Source organism: Mauremys reevesii, linkage group 2, assembly GCF_016161935.1.
Source record: "Mauremys reevesii isolate NIE-2019 linkage group 2, ASM1616193v1, whole genome shotgun sequence".
NCBI classification, from domain to species: Eukaryota; Metazoa; Chordata; order Testudines; family Geoemydidae; genus Mauremys; species Mauremys reevesii.
In genome coordinates this window covers 49,475,620-49,500,038 of record NC_052624.1, presented here as the reverse complement: position 1 = coordinate 49,500,038, position 24,419 = coordinate 49,475,620, and the positions used below count along the sequence as shown (strand labels likewise).

At 39.4% G+C, this 24,419-nt stretch overlaps 1 protein-coding gene across 6 annotated transcripts; it reads right to left on the bottom strand.

Moving 5' to 3' along the window:
- Positions 1–1,339: 1,339 nt before the first annotated feature.
- MIOS (meiosis regulator for oocyte development) lies at positions 1,340–22,562 on the bottom strand. Of its 6 annotated transcripts, none has more exons than XR_005594217.1 (11): positions 22,418–22,562; positions 20,172–21,542; positions 18,345–18,443; positions 16,091–16,348; positions 15,406–15,575; positions 11,414–11,479; positions 10,001–10,159; positions 8,757–8,909; positions 7,268–7,357; positions 4,199–4,328; positions 1,340–2,667 (listed from the first exon to the last, which is right to left on the bottom strand). XR_005594217.1 is itself a non-coding variant. In XM_039525277.1 (11 exons), exons 2-11 carry the CDS (start codon positions 21,466–21,468, stop codon positions 2,571–2,573), a joined length of 2,634 nt encoding a protein of 877 aa, XP_039381211.1. In that variant the 5' UTR covers positions 21,469–21,542; positions 22,418–22,562; the 3' UTR covers positions 1,340–2,570. The 6 variants fall into 6 exon arrangements, 4 of the variants coding, with proteins under 4 accessions (XP_039381211.1, XP_039381213.1, XP_039381212.1 ...); XM_039525277.1 differs by having other exon boundaries at positions 7,153–7,357; XM_039525279.1 differs by having other exon boundaries at positions 7,153–7,357; positions 22,332–22,435.
- Between the last annotated feature and the right edge of the window lie 1,857 nt (positions 22,563–24,419).

Here is a 24,419-nt window from a genome sequence, read left to right as displayed (position 1 = left end):
ACTATATCATCAGAGGAATACCTTATGCATTAAGTTCAAATTTACATTTATTAATGGAGTATATTTCAGATTGGCAGAAACCCCTGAAAACATCAAAACAAAGTGTGCAAAATATAATTGGGTAAGTAGAAATAAATATTTCCTGCTAATAAGACAAAAATCTTTCCCCCTTCCAAGTAAGCCTTTGTACAAATAATCATAGTCCCTGGTGAGGCATCATATACTGTGATACAGCATGGCCAGAGGGCAGCAGGAGAGGGTTAGAAGGGAGTCTTATTCCCTGTAGAGCAGTGTTTCCCAAATTTGGGACGCCATTTGTACATCCCTCGGCCCATGCTGCTTCCAGCAGCTCCCATTGGCCTGGAGTGGCAAACCGCAGCCAGTGGGAGCTGCAATCAGCCGAACCTGCAGATGCGGCAGGTAAACAAACCGGCCCGGCCCGCCAGGGGCTTTCCCTACACAAGCGGCATCTCAAGTTTGGGAAACACTGCTGTAGAGGGAAGAAAGTTTGCTATAGATTATTAAAGCACCTGAAGCTGGTCACCTGATAAAAACCCTGCTTCAATCAGACAGGAGAAGAAGTTGAAGCAGAGTGGATTGGTGTCAGAGCAGAAAACAGTTTGGAGGGAAGCAGAGGAAAGTTTGGAGAAGCATTGCAGTGGGCTAAGACCACCAAGACCCTAGGTAAAGGGACACCTGGCTTGTGCAGAGAGAGGGCAGGAAGCCTCCACAAGAGGAAGGGCAGGAGAGGGAAGTAGCCCAGGAAAGGGAACCACTAGTTCAAGTGGCATACCGCTATCCCTCGGTTCCCTGGGCTGGGACCCGGAGTAGAGGGCAGGCACAGGTCTCTCCCTCTCCACTCCCCTCCTCTAGGACTAGTGGGGCAATTAATATCCCAGTTCAGGGGCAAGAAATAGCACCCTGACCCCCCCTCCAGAAGATAAAGTGTGAGACCCATCATAGTAGTGCCAGCAATTTGCCACACAACATAATTTACATTTGGCTTCTACTTTATTGCCAATACAGCGGAATGCTGGTAACCAGTTGCATCTTACAGTATGTTCTGTTTTTTAAAGACCAATTTTTCACAATACTGGCAATAAGATACCATTTTATTGCTAGTGTTCCATCTTCTAACATTTGGGGGGGGGGGGGTTGAGTGACAATAAGAGCTGTTAAGTATCAATTTTTATTCACCAGTTTAAAAAACAAAAACCAACCTCCACCCCCACCCTCCAAATAAACTGATGTTATTACTTAAAGCAGTTTCTTCTAATTCTGTGTGAAATTTGTTGCTTATAAAAATCAAGGACAAATAAACACTCACTAGAGCCAAGTATAGTGTGGCCAGATGACACTCAGTGCTCCACTAATGAATTTTATTCCTGACCAGCAACAGGTTATGAAACTACTCTTGACCAGAAACTTTAAAAATTGTGCAATTTTATGAGGAGGGCCAATGTCCACTGGTAATCTGTAGCATAATTTGAATTGGTGCATTTCACATTTCAACACATTTTGCAAGAGCAGGTAAACCCTGATTTTCTTAACACTGAATATTCAAATCTCCATGTTATCTGAAATTTATATTGGTCCAGTAATCATAATTTGAATTGAATCTGATTAACTTTTACAAAACCTCAGGTTTGTGTGCATCCAAAATATCATCAAGAGTCCTTCATAAAAATCAGGATTATTTGTATTCTGTTTTGAAGTTGATATTCCTCTTTTTATTAAATGAAACAGTTTGAAGAACTTTGTTAGGAAAAAAACTTGAATTAAAAATTTTACATTCAAACAGCAAGATATGTAGGTAAACTTGCATTGAAATAGTCTTAGTATTAATAAAATGTGACTACAGAAAACAATTACATGAATGCAACTTTTCTTTCAAGAAAAATCTATAGCAGAAATTAAACATTTTAATAGCTGGACTCTTGAAAGAATTTCAGAATCTTTATATACAAAGATATACAGTATCCTTTGTATATAATGAGCAGTGATGAATGAAAATAGAAAGCTATAGCATAACTCAGGGATTTGCTCAATAACAGTCTTCAATTATCTATTTTGAATGCCCAGAAATCATACTAAAAACAGTATATAATACTGGCTCATTTCAGATGGCGGATTCATGGATTGTTCAGTGTTACTCTGAATCATAGAATATCAGGGTTGGAAGTGACCTCAGGAGGTGAAGGACGGGGTGGGGGGGGAGGGGCATACAGCATACATAATCAATTAATACAGTAGCTACAAGGTACAAAGTGAACTTTGGAGAATATCCTGCTCTGAAAAAAATCTTACTGAATTTCAACAGAACCTGTGGAAGTATTTCTAAAAGGATCTGCTTCAACACACTGACTGTAGTCCATATGGCACACTTAAAAAGGTTCATTCCAGCAACACCTGGCTCTGTGAAGCACATCTAAACTATTCACACACCAAAACTGCTGATCCAACAGAATGATTTATTTTTCCATTATAGGCGATTCATGAGTTACTTGTTTTGAGGTATGTATAGGCTGTGAAGGACATTTATTAGCCCCACGTTTTTAAACTTGGTTGTTTTATGGCTGAACAGTCTCTGCTGGGATGAGATTCCCTGTAGTATCCAACTGCATACATTTACATGAACACGCAGAAACTGGACACTCCGTATGGTCCCTGGGTGAGAAAGGAAACGGGGGATTATAAAACTAAAGGAACAGTTTTGTAATCTCAGTCCTGTATTTCCCAAAATGTAAATCTGTGCAGCAACATGATCAAAGAAATCAATAGTTGAACATAATTTGGAAATAATAATAAAACATACAGAATAAATCAGCAATAAGTTATCTGAAAGCAGAAGATCAATCCTTTTAACTATGAAAATATAGGCAGAAAGGACATAGGAGCTCAAAGTAAGTTTTATACTGTCAACTTGAAGTAGATAAAATTACAACGACTCTCCCCCCCTTGTCCTGTCTGCATCTTTGAAAATGCTCTCTCTAATATGTAAAATGGTGACACATTAGAAGTTTAAATTCAAGACAGGGAGTCCAATATAGTATGACAAATTGGGCTCAAATATCCCCAGCAGTAGGCACCAACTGCAGGAGGTATAGCATGACATCTAGAGAGAGGAGACCCTAATTTAATAACATCCTACAGTTTAATGGGATAAAAGGCTACTTACTGTGCATGACACAGAATAGCTAATGGGCAACATGCCACATCTTGCAATAAATCATGAGGCAACCTAGAAACTAATCCTAGCCATGCTGCTAAACTGTCAGAATACAACTCCAATGAACCTGACATTTGACACCTGTCATCACAACATGAGAAAATAGAAAGGAATATGTTTTTAACACAGTACACAAAATTTAAAAACAAGACAAAAAACCTCAGGACTGTCAAAATGAAATCACTATTTACATTTGGGAAATTGCAAAGAATCCTGTGGCACCTTATAGACTAACAGACGTTTTGCAGCATGAGCTTTCGTGGGTGAATACCCACTTCTTCGGATGCAAGTCAGATCCTGAGCAATAGCTGACCCCCAGTACCATGATAAACAGCAGCCTTTTGTCCAGCTAGCAAGTTCTCCACTTTATCAGACTGCTTCCGTAGGCTGCCAGCTTCCCTTTCTGTTGGACCACCCCTAACAAAGGCTGTTCCCCACAGGAATTCTCCATTTCTTTGATCCCTATATCAGGACACATCTCCCCTACATCTTTCCAAATAGAACCATCAAGCAGTACCAATATGCCAAGACAGAAAAGAGAAAGTCTGTTCACACTTACAGCTGTTTCTAGATAGGGCATGGCTTTCAGCATAATGGCACAGGGGTTAATTGGATAACTGGCCATTACTGGTATAGTGTCTTGTAATCACACACAACTGTCTTGAATCTCAAGCAAATGCTCAGACTCTCCGCTGTGGGATGATAGCAGAAATTTGGCTCTACTGACATATACATTCCATGCAAAAGCTAGCGTTAATGCAATATTAAGACTTGGAACTCAAGGATTCAAAATCAGGAGATGCAGAGTTAAAGCTGAAATCTCAACCTTAAGCGTGGTTCACTTGTTTTACGTAATACCAGACAAGTAAATACCATATTTAATAAATATGACAGCCAAGGAGGTATGTCCGATATGGCACATTAGGTATAAATTTATGAGAGGCTACATGTTTAATTTTGTCAGTTTACCTGAACCAGCTGAGCATGTGTCCAGCATGACCACCATGCCTGCAGTTGTGGCACCATGTAAACCAGTTGTTGAACTGGGCTAATTTCTTGTCCTTGCTAAGATCCACCTTTTCATCTGACTTTGATACTCCTATGGATAGGTAAGAAACTTTCAGTCAATATCTGTGCTATATTGGAGTATTAAAGAACTTAAAATTGAAATTAGGAGCTTGATTTGGAAGCAGAAATAAAAACTGATAATTTTCTTAATTTATCACCCCAAAATAAATGAAAATTAGTTATTTAACCAATGATTCTATCTTGAAAGCTTTAGCATTTTTCTTCAATATGGTATTTCTCATTTGAGCACAAATATTTTGAAATATTATAGTTGTTTACAGTGTTACGATGTGTATTTTACATGACTTTTTGGTACTCCCAATACTACTGAGATCTTACATTCTGGCTTCTCAGTAGGTTTCATATGAGAGTATTTGCAATACATTTCTATTTTGAGATTTTATAAAATCACTTCCACCCCTAACAGAGGTAATTAGCAAAATTAATAAACAGGAAAAAAATGTTAATATACCAGGAAGGATAAAACCAATAGAATTATATTGTTAAACTACTGTTTTAGCTGTTACTGTCACAGTAATTTCTGCTTGCCTATTAATAGCTTCATTTCACACTATTTCTTTTGCAATAACTGCTACATTTTCTAATGTTACCTATTTCACTGGGAGGATTTCTTTTCTGCTTTGGAAGAGTGTTACTCCAGAACCACATAGTAACACATCAGTAAGCTATAAATGGAAACAATTGTAATAAAGAAGTCTTAAGATGGACTGGTGAAACAGTTGGGAAAGATGTGTGTATGTATGACAACATAGTACTATATTCCATGTCTGTAATATCACAATACTGAACTATAAGCATGGTTGGTGAGAGAAAGCATCAACACAATTTGTTTAGCATTTAACCAGTAAGACTGAAGGCTGTTACAGCCATGAAATAAACCTCATGACACCACAGCAGAGGACATATTAGTTTTCTAGTTAGCAATTAAATTTTTGCAACAGACATACATTTTACATATGGGGGAGCATCACAGGATGGCTGGCCCTTTCTGGGGAGTCAGGACCCAGTCTACCCATGACAGGCTTCTTCAAGGAGAACCAGTCCATCTGTAAGCAATTAATTGCCAAGGGGGAGTGGTTGGCAGCTAACTAATGAGCACCTGGACCTGACAGGAGGCTACTAGAGCTCAGTTGGAGGAGGGTGTTCCTGGAGAGAGTAGCTCCTAGAGACTAGCAGGAGAACTGCTTGCCTGTAAACCTCTCTAAGGTGATAAGTGAAAGGACTGAGTAAAGAGGGGCCAGCTGGGGAGAACCCAGCTCCAGGATGACAGTAGGGAATTCCTGACCTAGGGAGAGTGAACTTGTGTTGAAATACAACCTGGCAACAGGAAAGCTTGATTTAAGGAGAGTGAGCCATTTGAGCTATAACTCTGCTCCAGGAAGAGTGGCTGTGGAGTCCTGAACTTGGGAGAAGACACTTGTCAATATTAACCACAGTACCAGCAGTAGGGTTGGACTAGAGGGACTAACAATGAGGTTTTTGTACTTTTTTTTTTGGTTAACAAAGTTAATGAGCCCCCACAACAAGGGATGGGGTAGGTGGATCCTGTTCTCAGTACCAGGTCTCAGTGAGTGATTGCAAACACCAAGAGGGAGCTGAGGGCTGTATACCTGCAGGGCCAAAATGGGGCATGATCAAGGACATATCCCTGTCATAGGGAAGAGGAGAAGAGAATAAGTTTTACTATAATTACATTTTAGAAATAAAGTGTTTTGGTTTTATTTATTTTTTTAATAGTTTCAAGACATGGATTAATCTTATTCATGTTTCATGTTGCAGTAAACATGTAAACAGTTGGCTATTACATGTACCCTAGAAAGTTTAAAGTAAGAAGTGCATATTCTCTTGGATATATTTAATGGCTTTAACTTGCTGCATTGTCTTTGTTTTTCATCCTACATTTACAGATTTGTCAATAAAGAAAGATACTATAATATCATTTACTAAAGTTGTATTTTTTACCTACTTTTTGTTTATAGCATGAAATTCTTAGCAATTCTATAGTATATTTCCATCTTGGGATCACTTTACAAACATCAAACTAATCCTAACAACCCTGTGAAGTACATAACTAAGTTTTATTCTCATTTTACTAAAGCAGAGAGGTCAAGTCACTTGCCCAAGAACATAAAGGAAAACTGTGTTAGAGTCAGGATTAGAAATCAGGAATTCTTAGTTCTTCTCTGTCCTGTGTTCTGACTACACCTCTACACCGATATAACACAAATTTGGATATAACGCGGTAAAGCAGTGCTCCAGGGGGGGAAAGCTGCGCACTCCGGCAGACCAAAGCAAGTTTGATACCGCGTTATAGGTGAAACCGCATTGTAAGATTTTTTGGCTCCCAAGGACAGCGTTATATCAGGGTAGAGGTGTACTAGACTCACACTTCTCCCACGTGTGACTGGGCTCCAGAAGACTGAAGTCTTGAGTCATAGGATACATACATCTTCATGGGCAGTGGCAGCAACCGAAGAACAGTAGGCTGCGATGCAAGAATGTACTTCATCATCTACTTCGGAGAGCCTACTCTCTAGTAGTCAGAGGGTAACCTCCATGTTCATTGAGGGAATTGGTATCTTACAGGCAAACAGTCAGGAACAACTAATTTACATACTGTCAGGCATCAAACAATTGTAATCAGAGATCTCATCACTGAACTGGGTGGGATTTGAACCAGTGAATCTTTCAATGAGAGAGGTATTTCAAAATAATAAGAGTAGAAAGAGATATTGCATTGCATTTGTGTCATTAAACAGGGGCCGCTAATCATGCGCCTTTAAATAGTACTGCATTTTAAGATTAAAAAGGAGTTTCTTAAAATTGTGCCATACCAGGGCAGCTGGAAACTGGAGTCCCCATATTTATTAGGCAAAGTGCACAACGAGGAAGGGGTTTCCGACAACCAGGACAACTTGTAACCTTTGACTTGGTTGGTGAGCCACTTACTCCATATTGACTAAAACCTCGGCCCTGATGAGGTATGGCTGAACAGCTATAAGAGATTGATTTCCCACAGAAATTGCAACTCACAAATACCTGCAAAAACACAGACAAGAGCCAAAATTAAGAATAGGAATGAGATACTTGCAAGAGGGTACAACCAATAAATTCTAGTTATGTTTGTGAATTGAGAAGTTTTTGCTTTGCTGATTTAAGATAAAAAGCTAAAATCTCATCCAGAATAGACAGTCAGCCACAAGCTACAGAATTAAAAAACAACCACACACCTTAAGTCAACAACAGCAATGTATTTGAATTGAAATATACATAGGAGGAGTGCCCATCTGAAGTTCTAAACAGAACATGAAGGTAAACAGATACAAAAAAGTTTAGAGTCTTGAGAGATACAAGGCTATAGGGCTCTACAGGACACTATTTTAAGGAAAAAATATTGATTCTTGTGTCTTTAGTCATGTAAGGCATTTTATCTCTTACACACACAAAAATTCAGGGCACTTTTTAATCAATATTTGTCACCGTGTCAGTATTTTCTTACAGTGAATGGGACAAGTGTAGAGCTCAATGCACTGCTGCAGTTTGAATGATTCTTTTTAGCAGGGGATGAAGGAACCTGCTTTCACCATAGAAAGTGCTGGAAATCAAAGTTGTTGAAAGGCCTGTTTCTACTCTTATAAAATGATTATATAAACACCTCCTAAAATACACTGAACAAAAACGAGCTTACTTTAATAAAAGACTTGAAAGCTTATTTCCACTGTTTTGTAAAGGGAAACTGGATTTTTTCAGTACTATTTTCCATCATCTAACAATCAAGATTGCAGCTTTTGTCAGACCACCGCCACCCTGCCTGCCCTACGTACATTTAACAGGCTCTTGCAGCAACATTTTCAGCATGGCCTTAAACTAGGCCTTCCTTTCTGCTGGTAGAGGCCAAGATGTGGCTAATAATGAGCACGTGCCTCATTTCTCTATGCACGTGTGACAGACTAACAATATCCTGAACAAATCTTATGAATTAAGTTAAACCTTATTGAATACCTTTGGGGTACAGTGTATTAAAAAGCAATTGTGTTATGTGTTATTGTGGCAGTATGTACTCTCTCTTGTAGGGAGGAGGGATGCTAATGCACTTCCTCTGTCAGCCCTTTGAAGCTACCGTCTGGAGAGGTATACATATACCCTAGTTCACACTCCATTTTCCAGGGACCAACAGAAAGACAGGAATTTTAGATAAATAGCCTGGTTTTAAAATGCCTCACAACCTTCTTCCCCAGCAAACAGATAGGATCCCTGGGTCCAAAAAGGTCCCAAATCCTTTAGAAAGGGTTGGAAAGTCTAACTGAAGACACATAAGGCTGTGCTAGGTCTGAGCGGACGCTGTGATGAACGTGTTAAAGGAAACCCTATGGATGAGGTGCTGAAGGACTAACTTTTTACCTTATTAAATGCTCACAAAAATATAATTCATGTTTACCTGCGCTAAAGGTTTTGAACTGGGATCCAGCTTACTCCTATGGATGTCAAATTCTGCTCGTTTATGCCAGAACCTCCAAGCATCCAACAAATTCCTGTAATTCTCAATCCAATATTGAACCCTTTCATCCTTAAGTACGTCGGACGGAGAACCCTAAAGCATGAAATAAACCACCAACATACACAATACTAGAGATGTAATTAATTGTTAACACGACAGGGGTCAGGGTCTGGGGTTGGGGTCTGCTGCCAATTTGTTTTAAACGTTAACCTCAATATATTAGTGCAGGGGTCGGCAACCTTTCAGAAGTGGTGTGCAGAATCTTCATTTATTCACTCTAATTTAAGGTTTTGTGTGCCAGTAACACAATTTAACATTTTTAGAAGGTCTCTTTCTATAAGTCTATAATATATAACTAAACTATTGTTGTATGTAAATAAAGGTTTCAAAATGTTTAAGAAGCTTCATTTAAAATTAATTTAAAATGCAGAGCCCCTCGGACCGGTGGCTAGGACCCAGGCAGTATGAGTGCCACTGAAAATCAGCTCACGTGCTGCCTTCGGCACACGTGCCATAGGTTGCCTATCCCTGTATTAGCGGTAAGACTAATACTTATTGGTTAACTGTTTAATATTTTACATCCCTACACAATACAAGTAACATTTCTTCAGAGGGTTTCACATGATTTAATAAAAGATATCTGAAGCAACACAATGTAGTATGTCTAAAGGAAACATTCAAGATTATTAAATAAAAAAATTCAGCAAACATGAGCTATAATGTAATACTACGCTTTAGTACTGTTCAGAAACCCATGTATCTTATAATTGTACCAAGCTTTGCTAGGAGCATGATCGGGGCGGCTCCAGGCACCAGCACACCAAGCAATGACATGGTAAGAATCCAAGTTCTTCTGCCACCAGTTTCTGGGAAGGAAGAAAAGTACTGGGACATTTAACAGAGCACCATCCCGGGATTCTGCATGGGAACTCAATCAGTATCAGACTGTGGCTAGATGTGCCCAGCCCAGCTAGTGGAAGGGGAAAGGAGTATTCCATGAGAACCTCTGCTTCTAAGGTGCCAAATGAAATACTGAACGTAAAACTACATAGGCTATACATGGTATCTCTCATTTTTTTAAGTACATGCTAAGAAGTACTTTTCAGTTCACTATATAAGATTTATTACCATAGTGCTGAAGAATAATGGAGTAACCTGAAATTACTTCAGAGAGAAATACTAACCTGGAGCATACAATAGCTTGCTGTCTGGACATCCCCGGTTCTATCAACGTAACTTTCCATTAAGTCCACTCCATCTTTTGTCAGTCCTGTCAGCAGAATTCCTTCCAAGTTCCCAGCATCTTTCAATTCATTTGTCAGCTTTTCAACGAATCTATTCAGCTACAAAAATAAAGGATTTCCACCTTCATTTTCTTCTCATGACCTTTTAATGTGATCAATTAGCACATGCTAACACTTCAACTTTATTAATTTTCTCCCTAAGAGGTATCTGCTGGAATTTATGCAGAAAATGAGTCTAAAATACAGAAACATCCACTTCATTGCATCAGAGTAAAAATCCTGGCAAATGTACTCAAGTTTCCTCACATGGTGGGAAAACAAAAGATAAGCCACCATTTCAGTAATTTAAAAAATACCCTTTCCTACTGTCAAACAACCTATCTGATTTCTCTTAACCTAATCTGGAATATAAAACCACGATTTGAGGACTTCAATAACTCAGACATAGGTTAGGGATTTGTTACAGGAGTGGGTGGGTGAGATTCTGTGGCCTGCGTTGTGCAGGAAGCCAGACTAGATGATCATAATGGTCCCTTCTGACCTTAAAGTCCATAAGAGTTTGCTGTTCTAACAGTACAAAACATGCTCTGAAGTCTTAGAGATTAACACACATTCTCTTTGAAAGAACTTCTTCATAATTAGACAACAATTTAAAGAGCATTTAAACAGCAAAGAGAGTTTGTTTAGCTTGATCAGGTTGGTTAGTTACAGGCATGTAAAACTGTTTAACCAACTTTCCCATGAAAACAGATTAAACAAATTTACATGCCTAGATAAGATCACTAATTGAAGGATGCTTAATATTTATTTGCTAACCTGATCATGTGTATGTGAGCCAGACAAAAGAGAAGGAAGGGCAATCAAGAGACAGACTGTGAAAACCTCCTCTACACAGTTTGGTCCTGATCCAGCCATTGACACCATGCAAACAAAACTCTCTGTCAGCATGAAGCACCACTGAATTAAGTGGGCAATCATCAATGCAGAATCAGTTGTGGAATAAGATCCTATAATTATAAGATTGCTAGTAAAGATACATCAGGGATTATAATGACTATGGCATTAACAGTATGTGTATCCTGTTAGAAATACATGTATTAACGTAGTAACATGCTATAAAAATAGTGAAAGTATTAATACTGACCCCTAATTATCACAATTGGAAATCAGACTGAAGGTATAATCTGATTTTCAGATTATACAATAGTGAATTTATTGCTTTTTATTTTTAGGAAAGGAACACATTGTATCATTACTTCCATTATTCACACTTTTAGAATTTTTTATAAAAGGTTCTGATTAAAAATACAGGATGGCTATCAGTTTATGCTACTATTCAAAACACACACTCACCTGTGCATCATTGAGGAATTTACAAGCAAATGCCACTCTGTCTCGTACTGCTACCTTATTCTCATACTGTGAGGAAAGACAGATACATATGGCAATATAAAGCTAAAATTTCCAAATCACTCATTGCTTCTAAACAGAACAGTAGGCTTACTGTATAACTAATGCCATGAATTTCATTATGCACATGAATAAGAGGTGTCCTCACATTGTGATATTAACTCTTTTAAGTACCGGGTACCTTATGCTTAGTCACAAAACGATTACCAGGGCAATCTACCACAATGGCAAGAAAGCCTGACCCAACAAATTGCATTTCAGTCTATGAAAAGCTGGCAAGTCACAGTGCTGGTCCATAGTGCTTCCAGCATGTATAGTGGAGAATACATCCAAGCAGCAGGGATACATGCAGGGTTAACTCACACAATTAACTCAAAAAATGAATCACGATTAAAATTAATTGTGATTAATCGCAGTTTTAATCGCACTGTTCAACAGAATACCAATTGCAATTTAATAACCATTTTTGGATGTTTTTCTTTATTTTCAAATACAGCACAAAATACAGAGTGTACAGTGCACACTTTATTTTTGAAATATTTGCTCTGCAAGAAACAAAATAGTATTTTTCCAATTCACCTCATACAAGTACTGTAGTACAATCTCTATCACGAAAGTTGAACTTACAAATGTAGAATTATGTACAAAATATAACTGCATTCAAAAATAAAACAAAAGTCCACTCAGTCCTATTTCTTGTTCAGACAAAACAAGTTTGTTTACATTTGCAGGAGATAATGCCGCCTGCTTCTTGTTCACATCACCTGAAAGTGAGAACAGGCATTCCTATGGCACTGTTGTAAAAAATCTTGCGACGCCAGCTACATGCCAGATGCGCTAAATATTCATGTCCCTTCATGCTTCAACCACCATTCCAGCGGACATGTGTCCATGCTGAGGACAAGTTCTGCTTGATAACAATCCAAAGCAGTGTGGACCAACATGTTTATTTTCATCATCTGAGTCAGATGCCACCAGCAGAAGGCTGATTTTCTTTTTTGGGGGGGATTCACGATCTGTAGTTCCTGCATTGGAGTGTTGCTCTTTTAAGACTTCTGAAAGCATGCTTCACATCTCTTCCCTCTCAGATTTCAGAAGGCACATCAGATTCTTAAACCTTAGGTCGAGTGCTGTAGCTATCTTTAGAAATCTCACATTGGTACCTTCTTTGCATTTTGTCACATCTGCAGCGAACACGTTCTTAAAATGACGATGTGCTGAGTCATCATCTGAGACTACTATAATAGGAAATATTTGGCAGATAAAAATAGAGCAGGAGATATACTATTCTTCCCCCAAGGAGTTCAGTCACAAATTTAAAATTAACTTAAAAAAAAAAAAAAAAACCACACACAAAGATGAGTGAGATCACCATGGAAGCATGTCCTCTGGAATGGTAGCTGAAGCATGAAGGGGCATAGGAATGTTCAGCATATCTGGCACGTAAATACCTTGCAATGCCAACTACAAAAGTCCCACACGAATGCCTGTTCTCACTTTCAGGTGACATTGTAGTAAGAAGCCAGCAGCATTAACTCCCCTAAATGTAAACAAACTTGTTTGTCTTAGCAATTGGCTGAACGAGAAGTAGGACTGAGTGGACTTGTAGGCTCTGAAGTTTTACATAGTTTTGTTTTTGAGTGCAGTTATGTAACAGCAACAAAAATCTAGATTTTGTAAATTGCACTTTCACGATAAAGAGATGGCATTATGGTACTTGTATGAGATTAATTGAAAAATACCAATCATCATTTTTAGTGCAAATATTTGTAATCAATTGGTATTCTATTGTATAACAGTGTGATTAAAACTGATTAATTGCAATTAATTTTTTTAGTTAATCATGTGAGTTAACTGCGATTAAAATAGACAGCCCTAATTTAAATATCACAGAACACAAAGTGTACAGTGCTCACTCTATTTTTATTACAAATATTTGCACTGTAAAAATGATAAACAGAAGAAATAGTATTTTTCATTGGGAATCCCAACCTGTCTTTTTTTAATTATTATTTTAGGGTAAACTGCGGGCAGGGGGGGAGGAAATTAGATTTAATTTTCAAGTATACCTTTTTTTTTTTTTTTTTTAAATGTACCACTTATTTATTATCCTTCCCTTTATCTTGTTGGCCCTGTTTGTGTTACCTTTTGCCAATCCCTTCTTAGACTCCTGTGACTGGTTTTTAGTGTTTTGGTGGATTATTCTATGAACTGCTAACCCTCCTTAGATTTCCATTTGCTCTTATTCCCCCACATCCTGGAGAGAGTGCACATTTACTGAAAGGGAGAACATTCATCTCAGCCTCACTTTAAGTCATGACTGCTTTTCCTCACAATGTCTGGACAGCTATCCCTTTGATGCCAGTTAACACTGATCCTTACACTGGCCAGAACAGTTTCCATTGAGTGACGGCACTTTCTTGCCTCCCTTCCCCCAATCACTGAGGGACTAAATATGTTGCCTCTGCAATGGTTCAGCTACCTTGTGGCCTGGGGAAACAAGAAATGGCAAATGGGAATTGATCCTGAGGCTCCTGCATAGGTAAGACCCTACCAAATTCATGGTCCATTTTGGTCAAATTCACGGTCATAAGATTTTTTCAATAGTAAATTGCATGATTTTAGGTGTTATTGGGTGGATCTTGACCCAAAAAGGAGTTGTAGGGGGTGGGGTTGAAAAGTTAACATGGGAGTAGCAGTACCATCCCTCCCTCCCTTTACTTCTGCGTTGCTGCTGGGGGCAGCACTGCCTTCAGACCTCAGCAGCTGGAGACCGGTGGCTACTGGCCAGGAGCCCAGTGCTGGAGGCAGAGCTGCCACCAGAAGCAAGCATGGTATTGTAGAATATTGCCATCCTTACTTCTGCGCTGTTGCCTGCAGAGCTGGGCCCCTCCCCTGTCATTAGCCGCCACTTTCCAGCTGCCTAGCTCTGAAGGCAGCAGCACAGAAGTAAGGGTGGCATGGTATGGTATTGCCACCCTTACTTCTTTGCTGCTGGTGGGGCGCTGCCTTCAGAGCTGGGTACCTGGCCAACAATCGCTGCTCTCTGGCTGCCCAGCTCTGAAGGCAACGCAGAAGTAAGGGTGGCAATACCATGACCCCTTCTCCCCCCCTCCCCCCAACACACACACACACACACACACACCCTTTTGGGTCAGAACCCCCAATTTGAGAAACGCTGGTCTCCCCCATGAAATCTGTACAGTATAGGGTAAAAGCACATGAAAGACCAGATTTCACAGTCCGTGATGCATTGTTCATGGCCGCGAATTTGGTAGGGCCCTATGCATAGGATTACCCTATTCTACTATGCCAGTTGTTTTAAGAAATTTTGATTTGTTTTTCCAGAAAATAGCCTAAGCAAGGTAGTCAATCTTTTAAATATTTTAAAAGATCAGTTTTTTAAATTTGCTAGAAAACAACAAAGACGACAATTGAGTGAACTGGAATGCTCACTTAAGGGAAAACATGGGGGGAAATTTGATGAACTTCTCTGCTTTCTCAATTTGCTTTCCCTTCCCTCCTCTTTTTACCATCTTCTCACTCATTTGCTTCCCTTCCTGCTTAAGTATATTCTTAACATTGTCTTTTAGTGTTTGAAAGAGAGAAGATCCCAACTATAAATGTAAAGGGTTATTCATGTAGTTTTGTATAGTTTTACAATAAGTTTACAATTAAAGAAAAAACCCTAAATTAACTCTTAAAAGTTTTACTATGAAGACAACTTTGACATTTTTAGCTAGAATTTTATTCCATCTTTTATGGATTCATGAATATCATAGGATTCTTTAAAGGAAATATTCATGAGAAAACAACAGTGAGCATCAGGAGGAAGTAAACAAGAATACATTCTATTTAGAATTAAATTCAAAGAATTCATGTATAGGCCTCTGCATACAGTTAAAGGACATTTAGTGTGACAAAAAATTGCTTACCAAAACTCCATCATATGAACCAGATTCACTTGTCAGAAAAGCAAACATGGCACACAAGTAGGGGTTGTTTAGTTGTAATCTCAGAGTGCTGCACATTTCTCTCCAAAGGGAGTTCTTCTCATCTGTATATCCTGATAAAGCCATTGCTACTACATTGAGGTTCAGATCACCTGATTAACAAAAACCACCAAGTATAGGGATAAAAATTCAGAAGCACTTGTCCAATAATCTGAAATAGCCCACATATGCTGACATTCAGACATACTTTCCTCGCTCCCTGCACCACTAAACATTAAAAACTAATGAAAAGCAATCTATTTAAATAATATAAAACAAACACCTCCAAAAAAGATTGATCTTGGGTATTGGACTAGATATCAGCATTTCTAGGGTTCCAGTGGGTGTATTTTGTACAGGGCATGAGATCATCCCTTGCTCTTTCAAGAGATTAAGACCAATAATGCATTAAAGCAGGGAGTGACAGATCAGAATTTGTTAAATTCTCTAACATGGGGCCCAATCCAACCCTCACTGAATTAAGTGCATCAAGGGTGGGTGTTCACTTGCTGCCATTAATGCCCTGATGGGGTTTCTATGCAAGGGAAAACTGATCTAGCAACAGTAAGGCAAGTTATCTGCAACCAAAAAAAAATAAAAAAAAAAATTAGAAGGTACAAAAATATACCTTTTCCAGAAGAAGCTCCTTTATTTAGGATCTGTATTGCTCGCCGTATGTCCAAGTTGAAAAGTGCCACAGCAGCAGCTCTCTCCCAGTCTCCTTCTTGTTCCAAAGAATTTAGAAAGGGTTCCACATCTAGATCTGTTCCCTTCTTTATCCACCCACAGAGCTGCAAGGCCAATGACCTCTCCTCACTTAGATACTGAATAATATCTGCCTGCCTATCGGACCCACTCCTGCTATGCCTCAGACTCTCTGTTGTTCCTAAGAAGAAACAAAATTTAAATTCACAATTTGCAACATTTTAATTTCAAGCTTCACTGAAAACAAAAAGTTAGTTTACAAAAGAACATTTACTAAAAACTTTTGTTTTAGCATTAGTATAGAATAGAATTTGCTGTAAATACATGACTTCTTAGCATGTACATCAAACTGATACTTATTTCCAATCAAGTCTTCTTACCAACACAACATTCTGGAAACTCTTCATTACTCCTATGAACTTTGTAACAAGATTTTCAGATTTGAAAAAGCAAAAATTAAGCTTAAAAAGGAAAGAGGTGACAGAACAGCACATGCTTCTGTTATTACTAGTATTCTATGGTTCATTATTTCTCTCAGCAGCCAAACACGTTCCAAGTGCCTCCCAGAATAAAAAGACATGATTCTTGCTTCAAGGCACTTAGCCACACATTCTGTAAGTTCCTTGAAGCAAGACTGATATAAGTGAAACATCTTTTTATTCAGCTAAGCAAACACACGGCATGCATACACACACACACACACACACACACACACACCCCTCTCTCTCTTTCGCACACACGGAGGACTTACTCAGTATTTTCGTTTACATCACTGATTATATTATTCTGACATAGACTTTGTACTGGTTACTTCTTTGTATATTTGATTGCTGCTGCATTCTTATTCAGAAAAACAAAAACAAAACCCCATATTGTCAAATGGTTACAGAAAAAGAATGAATCGTTTTCAAGCTTTTACATAATATCAGGAAAAGCAATGTTTGAAATAAATCTTCATGACCTTTCAAGTTGAAACCCATCTTGCTCTACGTTAACGGACTTTCAAAGCAAACCAGAAATTCTGGGTGCTATTGCAAGAAAAATTATGTTTCATTTCAAATTACCGTATATACTCGTTCATAAGCCAAATACTTTTAGTAAAAAAGGGAAGCACCAGAGACAGAGGTCAGCTTATGAACGGGTATAGAGAGGGACAGGTGGGCCACAGCCCCTGCCCGCAACAGAGGGAGCAGAGAGAGGCAGAAGGGAAGAGGCGGGACAAGAGTCTCTCCACTTCTGGCCAGGCAGCTCTCCCCCAGCCTCCAAAGCAGCTGCAGCTCCATGGCTGCCCGGTCCGGCCCACCAGATCAGGCTCCGTCCGCGCTGCCCGGCCCAGCCCACCAGATCAGGCTCCGGCCAGGTCAGAGACATCCTCTGAGAGACAGAGACATAGAATATCAGGGTTGGAAGGGACCTCAGGAGGTCATCTAGTCCAACCCCCTGCTCAAAGCAGGGCCAATCCCCAGACAGATTTTTGCCCCAGATCCCTAAATGGCCCCCTCAAGGATTGAGCTCAAAACCCTGGCCAACGCTCAAACCACTGAGCTATCCCTCTGCCCCGGTCCTCCCCAAATAAGGTGGGAAGGGATGGGACGGGGAGAGTGTGAGGGTCCCAGGCTAGGGGTGGGGTCATGTGCAAGGTGGTCACAGGGGTTACTCCCCTGACCCCCAGCTTCTCCCCCACAAAAAAATTTCCCCACCAGTTCCTGTCCCAGCCCGTCAGGGTAAGCAGCTGACACGCCGGGACACTTTGTTTACTTAGGTTTACCTCCATGCCTGCAGACGCTCGAGGTAAACAAACCATCTCAGCCCACCAGCAGCTTATCCTGATGGCGCAGGAGCCAAAGTTTGCTGACCCCTGAATTATAGGGTTGGCTTATGAACAGGTTATTGAAAATTTCCATTTTTTACTTATCCATCTTGGGGAGGGTGGGGGTGTCAGCTTATAAACAAACTGGCTTATGATCGAGTATATACAGCATTTATCCAAGAGCCAAATTAGAAACTAATGTTTATTTGTGCTTCTGTATCATCTTTTTGCATATTCATTTTTTTTCATATACTGTAACATCTGTTCTAACAAGTTAATTTTGTACATGTGACAAAAAGCATACCAGTCTCCACAAAGTTTTTGTAAACATGCTGCAGTATAATTATTAAAGTAGTAATGTTCTTACCCAAAGATGATTTCACAATTGATTTAATGCCTGCATAAACTAAGGACCCTTTGTTTCCTGTAAGCTTCTGATCCATATCTTCAGTATACTGTTTCATAAGTATTCACATGTATAGGAAACATGAAAAAATCTTAATGTTTAATTACAGAAGGCCCCATTCTTTCAAATGTACTTCTATTCAAGTAGTCTTACGTACCAGCCTCTCCACAATAGGATGGTCACCTGCAGATCACCACACTAATGGAACATTGTAAGCAAAATATACTAAATTTTAATAAATTAACAAAAGAAAACAGTATGACTGCACTGCTGTCAAAGAAGATTTCCTTACTTGCTAATTTGTTTATGGGTTGGCTGGCCCCAGCTCACTCACTAGGATTCTGAATAGCACCCCCCCAATAAAATCAAGGGAGGTACAGTCTACATCAGCAAAAATCTAAAGGGCTAAACTTAGAGAAAGGGTGAATGGAGAAATGTAAAGTCTCTTCAACAAGAAACTTAATGGCTTCTCCCCTTAAGTGCCTACCCAGCATCCAAAAGTGTCAGAGACCTCAACATTTAGCACTTTTCTATACATGAAATTATTCCTGAATAAGTCCATGTGTAGACACTCCTATTCCAAAAGTGCCTTGTTCCTGTTTATCTTAACCCACTTTCAAAGTGGATGTAGCTAAACAGCAAGAAGGCATATTCTGGAAAAGCTGTTTCTGAATAACTGTATGTATAGAGTATCAGAGAGGTAGCCGTGTTAGTCTGGATCTGTAAAAGCAGCAAAGAATCCTGTGGCACCTTACAGACTAACAGATGTATTGGAGCATGAGCTTTCGTGGGTGAATACCGACAAATGCATCCAACGAAGTGGGTATTCACCCACAAAAGCTCATGCTCCGTCTGTTAGTCTATAAGGTGCCACAGGACTTTTTGCTGCTTGTATGTATAGACAAGTCCATAGCCTGTAAATATTAGTTCTTAGCTACATGGGGAAATTTACAGGTATAATTATAATGGTATAACTATGCTGGTAAATTTTCCCATTTAGACAAGCCCTTAGTGAAAGTGTGCAGGGAGCAAAAGGTGACTGCTTTTTACAGTTGCCCACAAATGTGTGTTGCTTTTCACCCAAATAGTAGCCCAGGATATAGCATGGAATGGACCCAGTTTCCACTAGCAGGGGGGTACTTCTACATTCTGAAATATTTAACTGCCTCCAGGTTTGTAAATATGACTGAGCCCTAAATCAGGAAAAGTATACAACTGTCTAAAAGGTTTGGAACTATTCAGGTAGATTTTTAGAGTCCTATGCAATCATGCATGAAAATAAATGTTTAGCACTTACATACTTTTAATCTTCAAAGTGCTTTACAAACATTAGTTAGTCTTTACAATACACTCTGAAGAGTAGATGTTTCATTTTTACAAGTGAAATATTTCCTAAAAATAGTTACCAAAAAAAAAAAAAAAAAAAAAAGAGACCATATTTAAGTTAAATGAAATGTAAGCACTACCCTGATCATGCAAATAGGTATTTGATTGCCTCTGTAACTGTATTTTGAAATGTCCTGGAGAGATGAAGGACATAAACACATGTCTGGAAAGAAAAGTACTAGGACAATATGTTTTTTTCCTCCATTATTTTTTCCCCTGGGATTTGGAAAAGTAGAATTTCAATTCCTATGTTTAATATTCAGAAAGTATTTGCAATATCTTGCACTGTTTACATTATAAGCTCTTTACCCATTCAGTATGAAATATAAATTGTTTATATAGAGACTGATCTGCATACAAGGTTCCTTTACAACTTCCCTTATTTTACATGTTAAAGGATATAGTGCAGAGTGTACCAAAGCGACTTCAGCTGAGAATCTTCATTTCCAGCTAGAAGATGGTTTCTCCAGACCTGTTCAGTATCAAGGCCATACCTGGATAAAGCCCTGAGACGCATTTTGGTGGCTATGTCTTTTTCTGAGGAACTAGCCTTTCCTTCCTCTGTGCATTCGTATAAGTGTCGGCCACAAGCCCACATAAGAGATGTAACTGGACTCCATGCCAGAGAAATCCTTTCAAAAACTGTGAAGTCAGACATAGTTCTGTTGGGAGTCACAACTACCATTCGATTTTGACTTGTGGGATGCCATGCAAAGGAAGCAATATAATTTTCACATGGTTGCACACTTCGTTCAATTATTGTAGGTTCAGTTTCATCTCCAATAGGTGTGGGAGTATGCTGCATATCATACAATCTAATAATATTACTATCCCTAGTTAAAGTAGCTAGCAGTCCAGTTCTTGTTGGACACCAAGCTACTTTTGTTAGGGGCTTTGGTTGCTCTGTCAGGGTCAAAACAGGCTTTTCAAATTTTCTGAGATCCCATATGGCAACCTGACCTTCATAGAAGGAAGCCACACGATCATGGAAGTATGGGTCTACAGTCACTCCCTGAACTGCCTTGGTATTTACAAACATTTTTTGGCTTGTATTTCTAAGGTCAAAGATAGCTAAGTTTCGGTGCATTCCAGCTAAAAGAAGTTTCTGGTCCCGTGGAAGCCAGCAAAGAGAAAGACAAGCATCATTCTGTCCTAATTCATAAAGCGGCTTCGTCACTACCAGCCCAGCTTCAGTCTCTCCAGCTGAAAGTCTCACTTTCTCTGTGGCAACTGCACTCTCTGGAGTGTATTTGCTACTTATATCCCAGATCAATACTGAAAAGTCAGCCCGATGTTTATCTAGGCCAGCAGCAAGCCAATTGCTGTCCAATGGATTCCACGCTAAGGTATTACATTGCCGTGCATGTTTTGGAACAAATTCTTTTCCTATCAGCTCTTTGGACTTTGAGTTGTGATCCTGGCCCAGACTGGTAAGGACAACTCGACCGTTTGCTTGTCCAACGGCTAGAAGACATTCAGGATCATATTTAGGATACCAAGCCACACATTTCATGTATGGCGTGTCTGAATTTATTGACAATAACGTAGCTGTAGTTTCTTCTGATAATCGCAAGGATCCTGCTTTGAGTTCTGAACTCACTGCAGACTCAATGTGATAGAGGCTCAATTCTGAGTCACATACAACAAATCTATCAACATGGTGTGGAGCCCAGAGAATATCAGGTTTGGAGCCACTCATGTTGCAATTACAGATCAATGCAAGTGATTTAAAGTTCTACAGGAAGACTCAGGTGATGTCCATCCATATGGAAACTGTTAAGAAAGGAATTGTAATGGTTTTAGTGAACACATTTTTATATTCATTCTTTAAATGCCTAACTCATCTTTAAATTAAAACTAGGACTAGGTCTTGAGTTATTTCCAAGGCAAACAAACATTCAAGCATTGTATATACTTAAGCTGAGATTGTAAAATTCTCCCCCATCACCCCAAGGTTCCATTCTCAACCCTCTTCTGTCTGTTATTGATATAATAAGGGTGAAAACATTATCTACTGAGAAAAAACATCCAGCTAGTCTTCTTTGAACTGAAAACAGAATTTTCCATATGTATAAAACCCTCTGTGAATATTACTCCTTTATTATACTACCATGAGTATTGAAGTATCTCAGCACCACATGATCTCAGACTTTAGTTCATCTCATGTGGCAATATGAAAAAACTCTGTCAAAGCACAGATGTCTTCTCTGTGGCAAGAAAAAGACTTAAAAGAAACCAACTCATATACAGGCTATATATAGTATTAGGCGCACATACACATATTATATTGTCAAAGGCACTTACAAAACTCTTAAGCAGCTCGTTTCTTTCCCTTTTGCTGATTGTGTTGCAATGCAAAGAGCTTCAGTGCGGTTTTATACACAGAACTGGACTTTAATTCAAACATTAATTCCCACCTACTATTACTCTGCTACAAAGAACCTTCACACGTTAGCGGGAGGATTTTTTGTAGCTTTCCCTCCTCGGGGACACTCGTTGTATGTATCATTTTGAAGAAATCTGCCTTCCCCCAGAGCAACGCGCGCATTTCCGGAAACCCACCCAGCGGCGCGCGGCGGGGAAGGCTCGGGCCCGCTCCGCTCCCTCACCGCGTACCCGCCTCAGACACTCTCCCGAACTGAACACACCTTCGCTTCCGGTTTCGGTCTCCAAGCAGCCCCGCAACCGTCCTCCGTCTTCTACGCAGTAAGAAGCGCCGTTTGCCTACGTCACCAGGGCGTCGGTAACGGATTTTGTCACGTTCGATTGGCGGCCTGAGAGGAAGCCCCGCCCCGATGCGGCCCCCGTTGCCAGAGGGCGACTGCTGGGCTCGTCGGAGAGCGGAAGTGCTGGTTTCCCGCCGCTCGAGGGGTTCTGCGGCCTGTCGCGGAGGGCGGGGCCGCGGCCGCGGCGCGAGCCTTGGGACCGCTCCACATGGGGGATATGCACGAGGGGCCGCGGCCCGCATCGCCACCAGTCGCTTAGCGCAGCACCTCCGGAAGCCCGTTTGCTAGTTGGGAAAAAATCCATTTAGTTGTTGATTGGAAATTTTAGTTGACACTGAAACATGAATCCACACTTTAAAAGCAGATATAGATGATAAATTACTTGTATCTGAAAAAGCATAGTAGTTTTGGAAATGAAAAGTATGGACAAAGACTAGCTTCTTCACACAGCTGCATTTGTTATGACAATGGCACATTCGATTCGACAATGTTGGTTTGCCTAATAATTTCAAATTATGATTTATAAACAACAGTAAATCATCACATTCAAAGCTGATGTTTATTGGTGTTTTTGATGTTTCAAATATGGCACCTTGCCAGTGAAAACATACAAAACTTGCTTACAGCAACCAGGCAGCCCCAGTAAGTTTAACTTCTCTTTTTTATTGAAACAAAAAGGAGTCCAATGGCACCTTAAAAACTAACATTTATTTAGGCGTAAGCTTTCATGGGTAAAAAACCTCACTTCTTCAGATGCATGGAGTGAAAGTTACAGAAGCTGGCATTATGATGACACACGAAGAGAAGGGAGTTACCTCACAAGTGGAGAACCAGTGTTGACAGGGCCAATTCAGTCAGGTTGGATGTGGTCCACTCCCAATAATAGATGAGGAAGTTTCAATTCCAGGAGAGGCAAAGCTGCTTCTGTAATGAGCCAGCCACTCCCAGTCCCTATTCGTGCCCAAATTAATGGTGTTAAATTTGCAAATGAATATTAGTTCTGTTTCTCTTTGAAGTGTGTTTCTGAAGTTTTTTTGTTAAAAAATAGTGACTTTTAAATCTGTTATAGAATGGCCAGGGAGATTGAAGTGTTCACCTACTGGCTTTTGTATGTTACCATTCCTGATGTCCTATTTATGTCTTTTTTATTGATATTTCATGAACGTTTACACATATATAGAAGGAATTAATATACTTTCTCATTCTTGGGACAACTTGATTTAGTATGTTTTAGTGAATTTGCTCCAGAATACTAGATTCGTGTCTGGAAAACTTATGTAAATATACACTTCCCAGTCAGCCAAGATTTTTAAAATGCATTATTTGCCAAGGTCATTATCTTGCATCGTCACTATCTCAAGAGGTCTTCTCTCAGGGAGTTTCTGTACTAAACATTTGTACTATATTATAATTAATTTTTCAAGTCAATTTAAATATTTTTTAAATATTTTTTGTTTTAGAAATCTAAAACTTATGTGTTTTGGTTTAATTTGCATTACCCTATCAAAACATTTAATTTATTCATATCTGTTTTACATGTTTCAGATGAAAATGAAAAGACAAAAAACAACAGTTTTTCCACTCAAAGGCCTCAAAAACCAACCAAGATGAAGAACATACCAAGAACTAAGAATATGCCAACATGTCATCTGAAGGTTCTAGTGGTGTATCTACATCTGAACAGCCCGAAGTACAAATCCAGCTATCTACTAAAGAAACTGTGTCGCCACAATCTAAAGGCAGTTCCTGATGTTTGTCAGTCAGTAGATGCACTTCTAGATGTTCAGGTTATAGAAGACACACTGTGACAACCCACATCTTAGAAGAGTTAAACGCTTGTAAATTGGACCCCAAACAGATGTCAAATTGTACATTTCATGGAGCTGCAAACTTATCTGGAAGATACTGAGAATAAGCTTTGCTC

Excerpts from the sequence above, each read along its gene's own strand:
- MIOS (XM_039525277.1), bottom strand. The coding sequence starts at position 21,468 with ATGAGTGGCTCCAAACCTGATATTCTCTGGGCTCCACACCATGTTGAT. Across the intron at positions 8,910-10,000 it reads CAAGCTATTGTATGCTCCAG|GGTTCTCCGTCCGACGTACT; the intron begins GTTAGTATTTCT and ends TTCATGCTTTAG. Across the intron at positions 7,358-8,756 it reads GTTCAAAACCTTTAGCGCAG|GTATTTGTGAGTTGCAATTT; the intron begins GTAAACATGAAT and ends GTGTTTTTGCAG.